Source organism: Pimephales promelas, chromosome 20 (assembly GCF_988280905.1).
Source record: "Pimephales promelas chromosome 20, fPimPro1.hap1.1, whole genome shotgun sequence".
Taxonomy (NCBI): domain Eukaryota; kingdom Metazoa; phylum Chordata; class Actinopteri; order Cypriniformes; family Leuciscidae; genus Pimephales; species Pimephales promelas.
The window spans coordinates 8,002,598-8,018,161 of NC_142788.1; the positions used below are offsets into that span (position 1 = coordinate 8,002,598).

The following is a 15,564-nucleotide window of genomic DNA, read 5'->3' on the forward strand; positions in this document are numbered from 1 at the left end:
TGTTTTTGAGCGATTCGTAATTAAAATGATGAAAACACAATCAGGCTATACTGTTGTGGTATCGCTGCAAATATGAACTCTAACCACCGATTCTTCACATGCTCGTCCCTGGTAAGTGAAAACAAAGTGGCTGAACTATCTTTGCATTGTAGAACACAGCGTCTTCTCGACATGATGCAATGATGAAGTGTTTGAATGTGTAGACTTCAAGTTTACACTTCCGTCTGCGCGCACAGTAACTGGATGGGCCAATGACCTCTCTACGTCACGATGTAACAGCTAATGACTCGTTTCAAAAAACAATTCATTTCATAGACTCAGAGTCGACTCTCACTTTTGAAAGACAATAACTTTATAAACGGTGCACTTTCAGATGTAAATCTTTGCAGGATGTTTTCATTCCCTTAGAGCTATATTCCACACCATATGAACAGTCATTTAAAAAAAAAAAATCCATGATAGGGGCTCTTTAAACACAGTGAGAAAACTTTCTTCTTATCGAGTTACTTATTAGAAAGAAGCGTTTTCAAAAATGAACCTATATGCGTCAAAATTCACTTTTTCTGTATGGGTGTGTGTAGTATTGTTAAGTTTGTTTACCAAAGGCTTTATTTTACACATAACTTGACAAACCCCATCATAAAACCGCATAGGACAATCTCGAAGAAACCAGCGAGTTTTTATTGTGTTTGGATATCTTGTATTTACAGGTTTATATTTTGAAAATTATTTTATTTAGTAACAGTAACATGTTCAGAATTAATTTACTGATAATCAATTAATTGTAATATACACTCACGTAAAGGATTACCTAACCCTAACCCTTTCCCCTTCAGAACTGCCTTAATCATATGTGGCATTGATTCAACAAGGTGCTGAAATCATTCTTTAGAAGTTGGCCCATATTGATAGGATAGCATCTTGCAGTTGATGGAGATTTGTGGGATGCACATCCAGGGCACGAAGCTCCCGTTCCACCACATCCCAAAGATGATATTGGGTTGAGATCTGGTGACTGTGGGGGCCATTTTAGTTCAGTGAACTCATTGTCATGTGCAAGAAAACAATTTGCAATGATTCAAGCTTTGTGACATGGTGCATTATCTTGCCTTTAAGAAGCCATCAGAGGATGGGTACATGGTGGCCATTAAGGGATGGACATGCTAAGAAACATTTAAATGATGCCCAATTGGCACTAAGGAGTGTGCCAAGAAAACGTCCCCCACATCATTACACCACCACCACCAGCCTGCACAGTAGTAACAAGGTATGGTATATATATGAAGAGTTCAGATGCAAAAGCCTCTAAATGCCATTTGAAATTTTCTTCTTTAATGATGATTTTTATCAAACTTGTATATTTAAGTTCAGTAATTTCACTTAAATGGCAATGAAGATTACCTATTAATTGTTATTTAAGTGAAATTACTGAACATAAATATACAAGTTTGATAAAAATCATCATTAAAGAAGGAAATTTCAAATGGCATTTAGAGGCTTTTGCATCTGAACTCTTCATATATATATATATATATATAAACATAATATAAATATTAATAAATAGAAAATATAAACCTGTAAATACTTTTTTTTTTTAAATCAGTTTTAAAACTATAACCCATGAATAAAAGAGTATGGCAATTGGTCTAATCTTTTATGCATATAGTTTTTACCTTCACTTCATAATAATGCACTCCATATGTGGGCAGCGACTCCACCAGGGTCAAATACCTAAAACAAAGAGTAATGTTGTCAAGATTGATGTTTAACAGCATCTTCAGGATCTATCAGCACACAACAGGCCTGAGGTGTGGGCGTGAAGGATTTAAGCAGCCAATCATAAATCACACCGTCTCTGATGACCCGCCCCCCCGAGGCTAATCATTGTTTTTACGATACTCACTGCACAATGGCCTGCCCTCTGGAGAGCCCTTTCAACAGCTTGTAGTGCTCAATCACACGCTCCTCGCTGCAAAAGAGAAGGATGATGAAATCTGCTCCACGGAGGATATATTCCCCACCCGTGAGATGAGGCAACCCTCCCCCCAAACCCCAGCATAAAGACAGGACAGCACGAATCATCAGCCATCACGGCTATAAATGCAGCTTCAGCATCACGGAATCGTCTGCTCTGACTGTATATATCATGGCTGTCTGTGCCGCTACATTAAATGACACATCAGCACTGGTAGCATTTAAACATCAGATAAAAATGCACTTAAAAAAGAAAGAAAGTAAAACCGTTTTACCAGTATGCTAGAGACGGGTGCTCCTTCAGTACTTTGGTGGGCAATGCTGGAAGCTTCTTCAGCTCTGCTCTGCTGTTTTCATCACTAAAATCAACACAAATACACTTTCAACATGCAACAAGATTCAATAACTGAAACTTTTAACATGTTTTATGTTACACATTATGTTAATCGCATGTCATTATTTTTCACAAAAGAATTCATTAGACAAATAACAAATCAATTTGTATATATAGTCAAACCAAAAATTATTCAGACACCAGATATAATTTTTGATAGTGGGCGCAGGACACTATAGTTCATTTATGTAAGCGAGGATTGCAAAATAAACTGTGACATATTACACCCAATCATTCTTCATACAGTAACATTTATAAAAATTTGGGACCAAAAGTTATTCAGACACTTTGACCTGGGCATGTTTTGCTGAAGTGTTTTTTCTCTAATTGCTAAGGTCTTTTACACACAGACAAAACACAATGAAGCATCGCTTGGAGATTGTTTGACCTATATTGGCATTATCTAATTGTGTAGGTAAATTTAACATATTCATCATAATTCATCTGTGAGAGTCTAACAGAAGGACGGACAAAACCAGTCAAATATCAACTGACTTCATAACTGTGAGTTATTGTCATATTTTATTAACTTTTCTAAACGATAGCGAATAAACTGTGATAATGTGAGAAATGTTGAAGGTGTCTGAATACTTAAGTTTGACTAGTTTGCTCTAGTTCAAACAGCTTAAATAAAAAGCTATCATATAACCTCAGAACTCTTGGATATAGCACACAAATCGCATGGACTACTTTATGGTGCTTTTCAGACCTTCATTCATGCTTTTTAACTATTTCTAAAACAGCAGCTTGAACATCCCACTAAAAAAAAACGTTAAAGAAAGTCATATAGGTTTGGAAAGACATGATTATGAGTGCACGATGCCAGACTTTTCCTTTAACCTGTTAACTGCCACCCCCCCTTTTTTGAATAGACATGAAAATGCACATTTCGAACTTAAATGGTTATAATTCAAGAATGCTTTGGAATATAGACATATGATTGGTCTTGTTATTAATTATTCATATTTTACATAAAATATATATTTTCAAAACCTGGGCTACTCTAAAATGGCAGAAAGATCAAAGCCAAAAATCTGAACAAGTTGTGTTTCAAATTTTAGGTTGATATCTCAAAAAATGAGCTTTCAGTAAGATTTTGTTTGAGCGCAGTACCAAACTTTTTCACTAGGGCACAATCAGACTCCATTACTGCCCATATAAGGGCGCCTGCATTTCCATTCGTGTTTTGAGTGATATGAACCATTATTTTCACAATTTTCATACAATTTCTGAAGTAGAGATCCTATTCAGAAGTAGCATGGGAAGTTTGGCAGATTTTGATATGAATTGAACCTCTAAGAAACACATACAAAGAACACGCATGTACGTCATAGCTAGCTGCCACGTCACAAATGGTGAATTTATTATTTTTTTCTTGATATTTCAAACTTTTCAGACCTTTTTTTCCAAAATAATTGAATGGATTCTATCTTTTGAACTTTTGGCATGAAAACAAACTGAGGTATCTACCATTTTTTCATGATTTTTCATGTTTACTGCTATTTTAAAATAAAGGTCTGAACACGCCTTATGAGTATGAAAATATTCTTGTTTTATATTGATAAATTATGGCTCCTCTGTAATATATTTTGAAAATCAGTCACCAAATATGGAAACTAGAGATTGTAAGCTTTCAAATGATATATAGTTTGTCAATATTATTTAAGGTATTTACTAAGATATTATTGTTTTAAAAATATAGTGGCAAACGTCCCACCTGTGGGACGGTGACAGTTAAGTGGTTTTAATACAGAGCTTGTCCAACTTTCAAACTTATCTGACCCAAGGAACTTTCATTATTACATTATTCTAATCTCATGCTGACCTTGTTTCTCAATTAACAACCCTTAATGTCTTTTGCCATATCTTGGATTCACTGCCTGACAGACAGAGATTTACTTTAAATGTCTCTATTGAAGCAACCAATTAATCATAAGAATATAATATATGAGTGCAGAGACCTCCTGCAGTGCCTTCATATAGTCCAGGGTAAACAACGAGTTTTATCACAACACTTGACAGTAGAAAGTGATATTAAAGACTGGAAATAAAAACATTTTCAAGTTTGTGAACTTTGTGTTAAATAAGTGTGGTGGAACTACAAACCTTGTGTAGTCTCCTTTAGATTCCTGTAAAACAAAATATGTAAAGCATGTGCATTTAATACATAACACTGACTGAAAACAGAAAAACATGTCATAATATATAAAAGCTCTGATATTTTTACCTGCAATGCATGAGCAGCTAATTTAAAAACCAGCTCACTCTCCACCTCAATGTCACCCTGTGGACAAACAAGCACAACTCATTCTGAATCACTGAATTATACATGCTCTGAATGCTTCAAAATCATTCTCATCACCTCCATTTATTAATGTAATGAGGAAGCAGAAACAGTATTTGAACTATGCATGTGACATTCCTGCCATGTGCATCGATTTGTTTTGGCAAAATGGCTTAGTTAATGATCAATAATTAAGTTACACACAAATAATTGAAATAGTCTGTCATGAATATGAAATAGTCCCTGAACCAACTGCCTTGGAAAAGCATATTGTAATATAAATAATTTGCCGCTGTATGTTGGAGACACACGTTTATATTATGTTTGTGATTTCACTGGAACGGAGAGTGAGCTGTGGGAAAAAAAAAACATATTGAGAGAGGTGTGTGTGGGAGAGAACATATAAAACTGCTGTCAATTTCTGCCGCTGAAAACACTCACAACAACCACTCAACAAACAGAACACACATCTATGGAAGCTTGTGTCACCCAAGAAACTCCATATCTCACAACTTTATTTCTAAGATTTCTAATCTCTGATTTATTTCTGCAAGTTATAAAACCAGAATTGCGAGAAATAAAGTCTGAATTGACATTGTTTATATATAAAGGAGTAGTTCACTTTTGTAAAGTGATTCCTTATTCATCGTCTGGTGTCGTTTAAAGCTCTTTGAACAGTTTGCTGTTTGTACTGAAAGTGTCTTTTGGACCTTGAACTGTTTGGTTCCCATTGAAGTCCATTATATGGAGAAAAATGCTGGAATGTTTTCATCAAAAACCTTAATTTCTTTTCGACTGAAGAAAGAAAGACATGGACATCTTGGATGACATGGGGGTGAGTAAATTATCAGCAAAAGTTTTTTGACAAGTGAACTACTCCTTTAAGATATAAGAGCTATAAACTTGACAAATTCTGAAATTAAAATTTGGAATTGACTTTATTTTTTTATATATTGAGATACAGAGAGATATATTCTGACTTTTTACCCACAATTGCGAGTTTATAACTTTCTTAGAATTGCAATTGAATATACCTCACTATATCTCAATATATTAAAAAAATAAAGTAAATTCTGGCTTTATTTTTCAGAATTTATAAAGTATATAACTCGTATATCTTAATACATAAACAATGAGAGTTTACATCTCACGATTTGGACTTCTTCTGTCTAAATATACTTTATTTGTTTATATATTTAGATGTAAACATGCAATTCTGACTATATTTCCTCGCATTGCATTGCATTGACTCTATTATTTATATGTCTATATTGAGATATACTGATTTAAACTCACAATTCTGACTTCTTACTTCGCAATTGCGAGTTTATATCTCACAATTTTAACTTTATAAACTTTGGGAGAAATAAAATTCAATTCATTTTAACTTTATTCATTTATATATTTAGATGTATTAAAATATAAACACGCACTTCTGATTTTTTTCTCACAATTGTGAGTTTATATATCTCGCAATTAAGAATTGATTTCGCAAGTTATAAACTCGAAATTATGTGAAATAAAGTCAGAATTGACTTCATTTGTTTATATATTTAGATATAAACAAGCAATTCTGACATTTTTCAGTTTAAATCTCACAAAAAATATTTATATACTGTATCATAAAAAAGTCTAATTTGTGAGATAAAAAAGTCACTATTGTTATTTTTTCTTAATTCTGTGGCGGAAATAAACTTCCATACAATTGAAATGCTTCCTCTGTGTGACACAATTCTGCCTCAAGCTCATAAAGTGTTGAGGGAAAACCAGGCCATGGCGAAGAGTGACAAAAATGTTGCCCATACTGCAATCACACAAAATAATCCTTATGTTGGTCATGATGAAAGAATCTTAGAGAAAATGCTCTGCTTTCTTCATTCACAAGCCAATTGGTTACACATACTTCTTCTATGGCCTTGGGATGCAATAACTCATTTTAACGCTCCGAGGTCTGTGGCTTTTTAATTGTTTATGGAGGCGAGAAATGAGACTGTGAATCACTTCAGCGGGTAAACAGGCACAAATGTACTCACGTTATAGATGGCAGACTTGGCATTCAGAAAGAATAGCTCCACAGTCGTGTGCTCCTTTAAAAGTGAAATGCTCTCGATGTAAAACCTGCAAATGACAAACCCGTCAGTTAATCGCAATTTCGTAGTAATAAAACAGGGCGAAAAGACAAAAACCTCACTTCAAATCTAAAACAAGGTGCTTCTTTGGAGCGGCACCACAGTGATTGAGTCCAGGAATGTGCTGCATTCTGTGGTTGATGTGGTCATGTGACTTAAGACATCATGAGGTAGCGATCACATACCTCACCAGGAACTGAAGAGCAATAGGCCCTGATTTCTTGGAGAAGTCGTGTTCCAGCACTCTGCGGTCCAGCTGCAACCATTTGCACTGACCACTGGAAGAGGAAAGTTAATCTGGCTCAAATGTGCGATCCGAAATTCTTATTCAAACAGCAAACGCTCTGCAATTTAGCACTAATATATGAAAATCATCTGCACAGAGACGACTTCAACAGGACTCAACTGAGCAGATTTTGCCATAGTGATGACTGAGACACTGTTAGGCTATACATAAATAGTGTTTCTGAACTGGTCAAACACATTAGTGACTTGTTTGTACAACCTTTAAATTTAAGTTTGGGAGTAAAAAGAGAGGAGGATGACATTTTAGAATAATAACAGTAACATAACAGTGCCATAGTATTAATGGTTTTTTGATCATGGTACCTCGATCATACTGTATTTGTTTCCCTCCCATATGTATCACAGTACAGTTGGCATTCTTTGAATTACCATGTACTGTAAATACCATGGTATATGAATATGGTAATTATTCAGTGTCAATGCATATATTAAAGTAAAATGGTATTACCATGTAAAACAATACTATATTATGGTACCACAACAGTATTTTTTGTAAGGGAAACTGATGTAATCTGTGAAAAACAGCAGTATTAAGAGAAAAAAAAATATTTTTTAGCATTCCACTTTTATCCCACTGATTTTATCCTACTTTTTCGTATAATTTTTTTTTATTTCTTCGGAATGGTACTGTATGTAATTTGTGTCAAGGTTTCGGCACTTTCTGTATGATTGAAAAGGTTTAAAAAATAGAAACACTTGTATTGTTCATAGTCAAAAATGACCGCATTGGAAATGAATGGGAGACAAATTTAATCTATTGGAAACTTTTGGTACTGCGACCAAACAAATCAAATCAACCTCAAATTTGGAGCACACCTTGTTAAGATTTATTGTTTTGATTTTAGCACAGTTTTAGAGTAAAACGTGTTTTGGTGTTTTGCTCCAAAGCACTCAAGGTCTATCTCCATTTAAATTGGAAATTCAATTTTCAGGTCCATGAAGTGAATACAGTACATGTATAATAACTACTGCATAAATATAATTTAGAACCATGAATCATTTACTTGTCCTCATGTTGTTCCAAAACCCATACGACTTTTGTCCCTCTTTGAAACTTAAATTAAGATATTTTTAATAAATAAGTCTCTCCATTGAAAGTCCATTCCACCAAAGACACTGTAAAATGAATCCACATAGAGCAGTGAGTAATTAATGAAAGAATTGACATTTTTAGGTGATCTATCCATTTAAATTCAGGTTTGACATATCCTTTCATCCTTTATGTTTTCATAAAGCTATATTTTTCCAAACGTTCCATGGGAACAATGCATCCCTGTAGATACTATCAATAAAGAGAGGCACTCACGTGTCATCCACATAGGTGAACCCAAAGTATTCCTTCTCCTTAAGGTTAAAATGCGATGAGACCAAATCCAAGAGTTCACGAGACAACAGCTTCGGCTGCGAGAGAAAATCCATTGATCAATATAATGGTGAGACAGGGAGGTTTACTGAGCTCCATTACCCTTGAGTGGGACGTGTAAGACATTATACCTGGACCAACATCTCCAGCTTTCTGTCGTCCAGGAGCTGCACCTGGCAGAGGCGTCCCTCGGTCATCTGTGGACACAGTTATGACGTCAGATGATGGACACTGAACTGTTCTCTCCTCACTATAGTGACACACTGAACATTTCATAGATTTTCACATAATAACATCTCATCAAAACCAGATGTATAAATCACTTAGAAAGAATCTGTGTCAGCATATTGAGATGGAGTTGAGACATTTCTGCAAATGGCTGGTTAATTCTCAAGTCCTAATGCTGAAATTTCACTAGCACTATTTTAATTTAAGCATTAGTGCTGGACATTGTTATTTATATTTTCAAATTCAAATGATTAAACTACATTATTATCAAGTTTGGAATCCAGACAGCCAGCCAGACAACCTACCAAACAAACAAACAAACAAACAAAAAGAACCAACCAAAACAACAACCAAATAAACAACCATACAAACAAAACAACCAACCAACCAATATACCAATCAACCAACCAAACAATCAACAAGGAGAAAAAAACAAAAACCAAAAAACAAACCAGACAACCAAAATCTACTGAACAAACAACCAAACAAACAAATAGCCAATCAACCAAGCAAACAAATAAGTCATAAAACAAACAAATAAACAAACAAACACACAACCAGTCACCCAAACTAGCAAGCAAACAAACAAACCTGAAAACCAACCAATCAAACAAACAAAACATCCAATCAACAAAACAAACGAACAACCAGACAAATAAGCAAATAAATAAACAAAACAACCAACCAAAAAACAACCAGACAAATAAGCAAACAAATAAACATTACAACCAACCTACCAACCAACAAAAACAAACAAACAGCCAATTAACCAACCAAACAAATAAACAACCAGCAAACAAACAAATAAACAATACAACCTACCAAGCAACAAAAACAAACAGCCAATTAACCAACCAAACAAACAAATAAACAACCTAGCAAGCAAACAAATCAGAAAACAAACCAACTAACCAACCAACCCCACCAAAAAAATAAATAAAAATGATTAAACAAACGAACAAACAAACCAGAAAACCAACCAATCAAACAAACAAAAACAACCGATCAACAAAAAAATAACAACCAGACAAATAAGCAAATAAATAAACAAAACAACCAAGAAAAAACAACAACCAGACAAATAAGCAAACACATGAACAATAAAACTAACCTACCAACCAACAAAAACAAACAAACAGCCAATTAACCAACTAAACAAATAAACAACCAGCAAACAAACAAACAAACAAATAAACAACCAGCAGCCCAACCTAGCAAGCAAACAAACCAGAAAACCAACCAACCAACCCCACAAAAAATAAATAAAAAATAATAAACAAACAAATACCCCATAACATTTCTCTTCCAGAACCCTGTAACATTTAGGGCTGAACATTACAGCGATGAAGGTCAGCTCTATGCATAATGTCAGTAATATGCATTGTATTCTTTTTTTAGTATCGCTGCTAATCCAGGGGCAATTTGGTGACAAATTCAATAAAACTTTTAATCTGTTTTTAATGAGATGCATTTAAACCAGCAGAGGCGTTGTTTTCCAGGACTGTAGATTCCCCATGTATCTGCATAGCAGAGGTCATGCACACACAAATTATTGTGGAAAAACACACATTTGGTGCGCAGAACCAAACAGAAACTAGTTATTTTTCTGTCACTGAAAATAACATCAAGATGTTGGACAAAGTGATTGTTAGAACATTTTAAAACAGACAAAACATCTGTTAAAAACCAGTAGAATCTTATATAACCACAAAAACGACACAAAATTGCTTTGTTTTTCAGCTCAGCACAGAGACTGTGCTATAAAACGATACCAAAAATCTCTGTTTACGATATACTGTGGTGGAGTTGATGTATAATTTCATGTAGCTGTTGGTGTTCATGTAAAAGTCTATTCCAAATGATTCAAAATATGATTTCATCTTTGGCCACGATAAACGTGGATAATAACACTTTAAGTTTTATTAGTAGACTATAGCACAGATCTTTCATTTGCACTGGGGAGAGCTGAACATACGTGCTGTCTTTCTCAGAGCTATTGCATTATGAGACTGATATTTTGGAAAAGTTTCAAATGCCCTTCTCAAAGCCTGTAATTTGTGTTTGCATGAGCTGTTTGTTGGAGAAAATGAACTTTTACAATGACATTACAATGTACAATAGGATCCAAAGATCCTAATAAAAAAGCTTTTATTTGGTATTTTCGCCTTTTTGTTTCATTACAAATTACACTATCATTATATGATCAAGTTTGCTTAGTGACCAAGAAGGCCTACAAGTAATATTAGTAACAATATATCAATCTTACAAAAACATCTAATCTCAGATTGTCAGTATGATGACTCATCATGGCCAGAGAAAAAAAGTATTTTAATAAAAAGTAACTCTCACTTAAAGAAGTTCACAGTTGTGTATTAAAGTATCAACGTCATCTCAGATGTTTCTCAAGAGAAATACAAATAGACAAAACAAGACCATTTTTGTATATAGAGCTGTAAATATGGATAAATCAGATTATTCAGCCTGAAACATTTTCAGATCGAGTTTATTATGCATTTCACTTTGAAATCTTGGTAACACTTTACAATAAGCTTCATTAGTAAATATTAGTTAACTAGCATGAACTAACAATGAGCAATACATGTGTCACTATATTTATTAATATTTGTTAATGTTAGTTAGTTAGTTCATGTTAGTTCACAGTGCATTAACTAATGTTAACAGATACAACCTTAGATTTTAACAATGTATTAGTAAATGTTAATTAATAATAACTAAGATTAATTAATGCTGTCGAAGTATTGTACATTCTTAGGTAATTTTAACGAAGAAAGAAAACTTATGATAACTAATGAACCTTATTGTAAAGTCTGAGAAAACTAAAGAAATTAAAGAGCAAACAACATTCTCCATTGTAAAAGATTCAAACATCCAAAAACAGACCATCACAAATGACGCACAAACACAATCCAGACTGAAATGATCCCAAAAACACCACAGCCTCCTCAAGCTGTTAGGTACCTGATAGACGTGGCCCGGGTCGAAGCAGGTTTGTAGGCAGTGTTGACATGACCGCATCCTCAGCAGAAAACACCTCTGGATCATCCACAGGACGATCTGCCATATGAAACTGAGCAGAGCTTCCACCCCACACACTAAACCCCACGCCATGCCTGTCCCGCCACCGGCTGGTACCCGGGTCGCCCCCGTCTTACGCAACCAGACCTAGCCTGGGTCAAACTCGAGACAGACCGTTCTTTCACCACCTCCTAATCTTTGCTGCCTCGTGCAAGATCGACAACTAGGTGACATGCGTTTCGACTACATTCCCCATGAGTGTGGAGACTCGGCTGCGCCCCTGGAGAAGATGGAAGGGGGATTTCTCTTTTCCATGTGTGCGCGCTGAGGTTAGAGCCGGAGACTCTGGGAGGCCGGCCAGGCTGAGGAGGAAAGAGCTGAGGTTTGTGGGGAATAAGGGCTGCCCTGCCAGCCACGGTTTTAGCTCACTGGTCCTTTTTCGAGCACACATGGAGACTCAAGGGGCAGATTTGTTTGCACACACACACACTCACGCACAAAAAACACAATCCTGCCATTTTGCTTCCAAAAGTAAACCAGGCTCTGCCACATCGATTTCTGCGGCCTGTCCACGTGTCCCAGAAGCTGCTCCTGCTTTACTGCCTGACAAAAAGTGAAGGATTTGAAGACGCCAATACAGCTTTAAAATATACATAATCCTAAGGGCCCTATTTTAAACGATCTAAGCGCATGGTCTAGGGCGTGTCCGAATCCACTTTCACTAGTTTAACGACGGGGAAAATTGGTCGGCGCTCCCGGTGCATGATCTAAAAGGGTTGTCCCTATTCTCTTAATGAGTAATGGGTGTGTTTTGGGCTTAAAGTGCAATAGCCAATCAGAGTCTAATCTCCCATTCACTTTAAAAGCTAGTTGCACTTGCACCATGGCGGATTCGCTATCTAAATGAGTAGTTCACTTTTGAAAAAACTTTTGCTGATAATTTACTCACCCCCATGTCATCCAAGATGTCCACGTCATTCTTTCTTCAGTCGAAAATAAATCAAGGTTTTTGATGGAAACATACCAGGATTTTCTCCATATAATGGACTTCAATGGAAACCAAACGGTTCAAGGTCCAAAAGACACTTTCAGTGCAAACTGCAAACTGTTCAAAGGGCTTTAAACGATTCCAGGCGATGAATAAGGGTCTTATGGAGCAAAACGATCGCTCATTTAATAAATAACAAAGTTTAAGTTTTATAAGCTCACATGCGCGCCTTGCTCTGTTCTGTGACGCACGTTTGTGACTCCTGTTCGAACTCGTTCATCAAAATGAACGAATCAATTCGTTCGTGAATGAACCGAATCCCTCGGAAAAAGATTTGTTCGTTTTGCATTATATAAAGAAAAATCCTGGAATGTTTTAATCAAAAATGTAATTTCTTTTCGACTGAAGAAAGAATGACATGGACATCTTGGATGACATGGGGGTGAGTAAATTATCAGCAAAAGTTTTTTCAAAAGTGAACTACTCCTTTAAATACGCCTTATTCACGGCAGCGCCATCTTTGATTTTTAATGAGAATGAAAGCGAGGCTGTGAGGGGTAGACTTGCATCTCTTCAATGGGCTGTATTGTTATTTAATGCGTTTTCGGATTGTTCTTCTCATGAAACACTGGAAAAATATCTTTCAAAGAATTGTCAGTTGACAAAAAACTCCCGACAATGTAAGCTGTGAAAAATTGTAAGTAATCTAGCTGCTTTATTCAGCTTTTTACAGCGGATGCCATTGGAAACACGTTAAGTCTATCCCTCACAGCCTCACTTTCATACCTGTCATGGCGCTGCTCTGAATAAGGTCTATGGCGGGATTTGTAAGCGGAAAGAGTGAACGCTTCTTCAGAGAGGAGACGGGCTCTGCTCATGTGTGATGTTGAAGCGCAAGCAGACCATCTACGGGACAAGCCAGATTCCACCATATCTTTATGTACACAATATTCATCTTTTACATTGTAATCCTTTTATTTTTTAATATTTGGCTTGTTTGTGTGCTGTTGCGCATCCCTGTGTGTGTTATAAGCTGAGTGTACGTGCACTGTGCACCTGCCTATAGGTCCATATTACTAACACGCTCATTAAATACTTGGCCATTCACAGGTTTCAGTTGGTCAATGCTGGTGCAGTCTATTTCAGTTCTTCAAAATAGCAACGTGCCAACAATGTGCCTGAACACACACTCGTTCTCAGACCAGCCACACATGAGCGCACATTATTCATATTTGAATAATGTGGCACAGGACGTGAAAATGATAACTGCGTCAGGCTGAAACTAGCAAAAAAAACTCTTGCTTCGCAGATTCACACTTGGCGCTGCATTCCACCGGGTGTATAACAGGGCCAAAAATGTCTGTGATTGGGGACATTTTGGTTGGTGACCCTGGTGATTATTTTGATATCTTTGGATGCAAGAATCAGCTGCATAAAATTTCACCAATAACGCGCCCACAAATTTAAAAATTAAAAACAAATTGTTATTAATGTTAAATCACTGGTTATTAATGTTAAATAGTTTGACTGCCAAAAGCCATGCCGAGACTAACAAAGTTATGTCATCCAACTAACATACAAAAACAGGCAGAAAAAAAACAGGAAATGTCACAGAGAGGACACCAGCAGACCCTCTGTGTCAATAGTCATATCAGATTGCAACATGACATCATGACTTTTGCGTAAACATACACGTCACTTTCGAGTCAAGTGGCGTGTTATCTCTACACATTTTGAGCTATCCGAGTGTATCCACATGTATGCGTGTATGTCTACGCCATTAACGTCCGAGTGATTCCGCGAGCACGCCAAAAATGGAAATACGAATTGGCGTGTCATACACACGCTACTTCATGAGATCAGTCTGCAGATTGTGATGTGACCAAAAAAAAAAGAAAAAACGCTTAATGATATTTGTAAAAAGACAAAAAAAAGATAAAAAAAATACCTTTACATTTTGAAGATAATAATTAAAGGGGCTATATGTCGAATTCAGAAACCCCTGATGTTAGCGACACCGGTGGCCGTTAAGTGAACTGCAACCAGTTTATTGCTCGTGCTCGTGCAAATTCTCATTGGCTTTTTCTGAAGTATCAGAGGTGTTTGGGGCTCCCAAATGTGACCCCTAGTGTCACTACATCAACACTACGTCAAAGTGAGTGACAGACAGAGAACGAAGAACCTCTTATCTCTTTAGCTTCTTAGCTAACACTCAATGTATTTGAGGAATATATTCGTAATGCAACACATCTGGCTTGATGTTCAGTAATATTTTTTTGGACGCAATTTTTTCGGATTCGAGGGAGGACATGTTCAAATCAATCGGCTTTGTTCTAGCAAATGCGTCTCCAAGACTGACTTGACGTGTTATGCCACAATGTCTGTGTGAAAAATTTTACAGAAGAGGTAAACCCAGCCTCATGACTCACCATTACTTCATCAGGCCACGGAAAATAAAGAACAACTGCTAGCCTATATTTCTGAGTATCAGGCCATGCAAGGACCAAATACACCCATTTGATTGCATTTTATTAGCAGATTCTTTTAAACTGAGGGATTTATCGTGCTGAGGGGAGTGTGTGGAAAAGTGCAGCATGTTAAATTATAGCCTGTTCTGTTGAGCGGCCCATAATGCAATGCTGTTATTAGGAAGAAACCAGCAGAAAACCAGAAAAACAGACTCAGACTTTCATCTGGAAACACTACAACATTGTGTTAATGTCTTAAAACATAATGACACTGCTGATTTCTCATAAAAATACCCATACAAAAAACGAATGAAGGTGGGAGTTAGAAATCTGTAAGCAATATGCTTTCAATAATTGGGACGTTTTCTAACTTCCGAAGCACTAAATGTCGCAT

At 36.1% G+C, this 15,564-nt stretch overlaps 1 protein-coding gene across 4 annotated transcripts in view; it reads right to left on the minus strand.

Moving 5' to 3' along the window:
• Nucleotides 1–15,564, minus strand: part of frmd4bb (FERM domain containing 4Bb) — a 91,095-nt gene that overhangs the window by 27,814 nt on the left and 47,717 nt on the right. For 2 of the 4 annotated variants that reach the window (XM_039664030.2, XM_039664029.2), the window contains exons 1-10: nt 11,658–11,822; nt 8,582–8,647; nt 8,394–8,488; nt 6,967–7,059; nt 6,686–6,770; nt 4,596–4,652; nt 4,475–4,497; nt 2,250–2,333; nt 1,904–1,969; nt 1,674–1,731 (exon numbers count right to left, since the gene is read on the minus strand). In XM_039664030.2, coding sequence (XP_039519964.2) covers nt 1,674–1,731; nt 1,904–1,969; nt 2,250–2,333; nt 4,475–4,497; nt 4,596–4,652; nt 6,686–6,770; nt 6,967–7,059; nt 8,394–8,488; nt 8,582–8,647; nt 11,658–11,807 — 777 coding nt within the window. In that variant the 5' untranslated portion in view covers nt 11,808–11,822. Of the gene's footprint in view, nt 1–1,673; nt 1,732–1,903; nt 1,970–2,249; nt 2,334–4,474; nt 4,498–4,595; nt 4,653–6,685; nt 6,771–6,843; nt 6,927–6,966; nt 7,060–8,393; nt 8,489–8,581; nt 8,648–11,657; nt 11,823–15,564 lie in introns of those variants that run through there. The other 2 variants (XM_039664031.2, XM_089124149.1) reach the window with 2 other exon arrangements.